Source organism: Acanthisitta chloris, unplaced genomic scaffold (assembly GCF_000695815.1).
Source record: "Acanthisitta chloris isolate BGI_N310 unplaced genomic scaffold, ASM69581v1 scaffold41958, whole genome shotgun sequence".
NCBI classification, from domain to species: domain Eukaryota; kingdom Metazoa; phylum Chordata; class Aves; order Passeriformes; family Acanthisittidae; genus Acanthisitta; species Acanthisitta chloris.
The window spans coordinates 33284-36670 of record NW_008687334.1 but is presented as its reverse complement, the minus strand read 5'-3'; the positions used below and the strand labels follow the sequence as shown (position 1 = coordinate 36670).

General features: G+C 42.8%; 1 protein-coding gene across 1 annotated transcript in view; it reads left to right on the top strand.

Annotated features, from left to right (window-relative positions):
• Positions 1-3195: 3195 nt before the first annotated feature.
• Positions 3196-3387, top strand: part of LOC103807770 (protein FAM122A) — a 10582-nt gene continuing 10390 nt past the window's right edge. The window contains exon 1 of the mRNA XM_009080517.1: positions 3196-3267. Within this exon, the coding sequence (XP_009078765.1) occupies positions 3250-3267 (18 nt within the window). The 5' untranslated portion in view covers positions 3196-3249. The remainder of the gene's footprint in view (positions 3268-3387) is intronic.

The following is a 3387-nucleotide window of genomic DNA, read 5'->3' as shown; positions in this document are numbered from 1 at the left end:
TGCAGCCACGCAGCTCACGTCGCTGCTCCTCCCCGCGGGTCCCGCAGCTCACAGCCATGGGACGCTCTTGGGGTTGTTGGGAAAAGTGGGTTTCTGAGCGCTGTCGAAGCAGGGAGGGGTTTAGGCAAGATATCTAAGTGTGGAGGGGTGTGAGGAAGTTTAGGCTTTACTAAAATGCTTTATTTTCATCTAGGTGTGCTGTGTGTTTGTGGCTGAGAAATGCAGTCTGCAGTGTCAAGGTTGTGGCTGTTCTTACAGATAAAGTAGCAGTCGCTGTGATTTCTGTCACGGTTCAAGTGTGAGCAGAGTAAATCGCTGCCCTGTGTATGATTGCAACAGTAAATGGTTTCAGAGCACTCAGGCACATTCGGTGGGGAAGGTCATTCCATGGGACCTTGATATGAGTTTTACGTAACTAAAACTGTGTGTCAGGTGTGCAGGAATTGTTCTGAGTAATACTGATTTTTTTAGCCTGTAATATTGGGAGAAGTACAGGGACTTGTGTAGAGATTTGTGCTCGGATATTGCCATCAGCCTGTGGCAGGTGCTGTTTGCAGGGAGGGTTGGGTGTTTGCCAGGTCTGATTCTCTTCAGCTGACAGGGCAGAGACAGTGCCAGTTCCAAGCCAGGGCTAGGGGAAAACTCTCAGATCTATATGATTTCATATATAGCTTGTGTTTGGGTGAGTTTTTAACTCAGTGCTATTTCTTGTCTCCTCTGAGCTGTTCAGAAAGAGGAAGATGCCCCCCCAAAAAATCTGCTGCATGGTGTGACTGCCATCCAGCTGTGAGGTGGTCCAGGAGAGCATATTGACAATAAACCTTATCAAACACAGTATAATACATGATATATATTTCCTGGAGGTTGGTTTTTTCCCTTCATGTTTCTTTAAGGAACTAAATATCAAGTGACAAAAAAATCTTACCAATGTCTTGTACCAAAATGGTTAACAGTGCCTGACAGTCCAGGGGAAATACTAATTCTTGCCTATTTGATCATGATTTAATGTTAAGTAAACATAATTGTGATTGTTTTATATGATCTTAATGAAACAGCTCCCATTTTACATTTTGATGCAGTATAGGAGTGCTGTGCATGTTTTCAGGGAGGTAAGCACATTGTGTAGCTGAGGCAAGATGTTTTTATAATGTTAGCCTTTTATAAGTTGTTTCTTATGACCTGTAAGACCCTTGAATCTTACAAAAAACCCCAAACATACTATTTAGTTCAGGGTTTGGGCATGTAGGAGGGTAAGCCTGAGCTCTTGCCTTGCAACTGTGCACACACTGTGTGTGAGGTGTTCATACAAATGAACCTGAAGTGCCTTTGCACTAATTGGAGGTGGTTGCAGTGGTTTGCCTCTTGGTTTGGAATTTTCCATCAGAATGCTGTTTTTGCAAGATTGCAGCTCTTGGCAAGAAACTTCATTTTTTTTCCCAGAATGGCTTTGTTGGGTAAACTGAAACAAAAGCTCTTGCTCTTGCACAGCTTGCTTTTCTCCTCTGCCTCCTGTTTTGACTTCTTCATTAACAGATTCAGTAAGGAACTTGAAGAATGAGTTACTGTAAAGCCAGAGAACATTTTAAAGCAGAATATTTTAAGTCATAGATGTTATCGTTCGCAGAACTTTTAACTCTTGGTTCTGTGCCAAATAACATTGATTTTTAATGGGAACTGTAAGAGTTTTCTGCGAAGGGTAAGGCTGAGATCTGATTAGCTCTGGTGTTTTTGCAAGAGTTATTAAGGGTTGGGGTACTTGTAGGGTTTTTTCCTCTCCCCCTGTGCTATTTAGCACTGAGTATTGGACTCAGCCTGTGGTGATGTGGTACAGATTCTTTCCATCCTGCTTTCCTGACTCAGACCCTGGATTTCTGGATGTGCTGTTTGTGCTGTGCTTGGATGCCAACCAGTGCACTTACACTGAAAAGAATCTGTAGCTGTTGGCCTCAGCCAGTAAATCATCTCTAAACATTGTGTCACCGATCCCTTAAATTTCTAGGGTTCTAACTCCTGTCAAATGGCAACTGTTTGATCTCCTCTGGGTGTGAGCTGAGTGAAACCTGCTGGAAATTGTTCATGATATCTGCTCATATGTACCTGACGCCTTAGGGGAGGACAGTCAGTGCTTTTTTCTTGGCAAAAAACACAGAGCTTATGCCAATTGCTGTTGGCTTTTATTTCACAGTGCAAGCTTTGTTTGTTTTCTATTTACAGCTAGACAAAAGCTGTCTAAAACTTCTGTGCCTAACTGGTGTATTCTGATAGTGATGCATTGTGGTTATCAGTCCTAAGAACGAGGTAACACTGTGGGGCAGGTTAGCTTTAAGAAATTGTATTTGTGGGGCTTTTGTGGATTCCAAGTTAGCAGCTGAAACAAAAAGGTACAGCCCAGAGAATTCCTGTAATTGGGATATAATTACAGCCTTACATTTGGGTCTGTTCACCTGTGCAGTTCCTCCCTGATTTTTGGGCACAGGGATTGTAGGTTTGGGTCTCAACATTTGTTTTTTCTGGTGTCCATAAAATGTGTTTAGTTTCTGCAGTGACATTCATTAAGTGCTGCTCAGTGGGTGCTGATAACGCTGGTGATGACATGACCAGTGAAACTTGCTTTTGCAATTAACAGAACTGAAGTCGCCTTGAGAAAGGAGCTCAATTTGTATCAAATGACTAATCCTGCACTATTGAAATGGATGTGCTGCTCTGGGGCTTTAAAAACTGGTTTTACTGTATGTTTAATCTTTCCTGGAAAAAAACCTTCAGAACTGAAGTGTTTGTAGTGAAAACATTTATGAAGATTCCGCATTTTAAAATCCTGGTTTATCTCTGGGGTTGAAATTGGTTTCAATCACTGGTTATAAGCCATTGCTACATTTGTTCTGTTGAGTGATCTTGGAAGCTGCAGCCATTCCAGACATAAATTCCCACAGAAATGAGCAGTCTGAACAACTTTTCAGTTATTCTGAAGAGTCAGTATGATTAATTAAAGTCATTAATTGAAGCAGCCGATGAAGAATTTGGCTTGCACTCTCTGCCAACAAGCTCGAGGAGTTCTCACATACCTGTCTCTGCAGTGCTTTGCCTCGGCATGATGGCTGTCACAGCATCTGAAACTGAGCTTGTATTGAGAGGGACTTTCTGAAAGGAAGGAAATGGCTTTTGCATTTGACAAGTGTTTCTTTTCACAGCGATAACTCGCAGGTGTTCCAGGCCAACGTCTTGCGCACCCGCAGGAACAGCACCACCATCATGAACCGGCACAGCCTGGTAAGACACCCTGAGTCCAACCCGTGAGCTGCAGAGCAGGAGTGTGCAAACAGGAATGAACAAAATTAGACTGTACCCTGTGAAACTAACACCACCTGCTTGCAGGAACAAGGCTCTGGA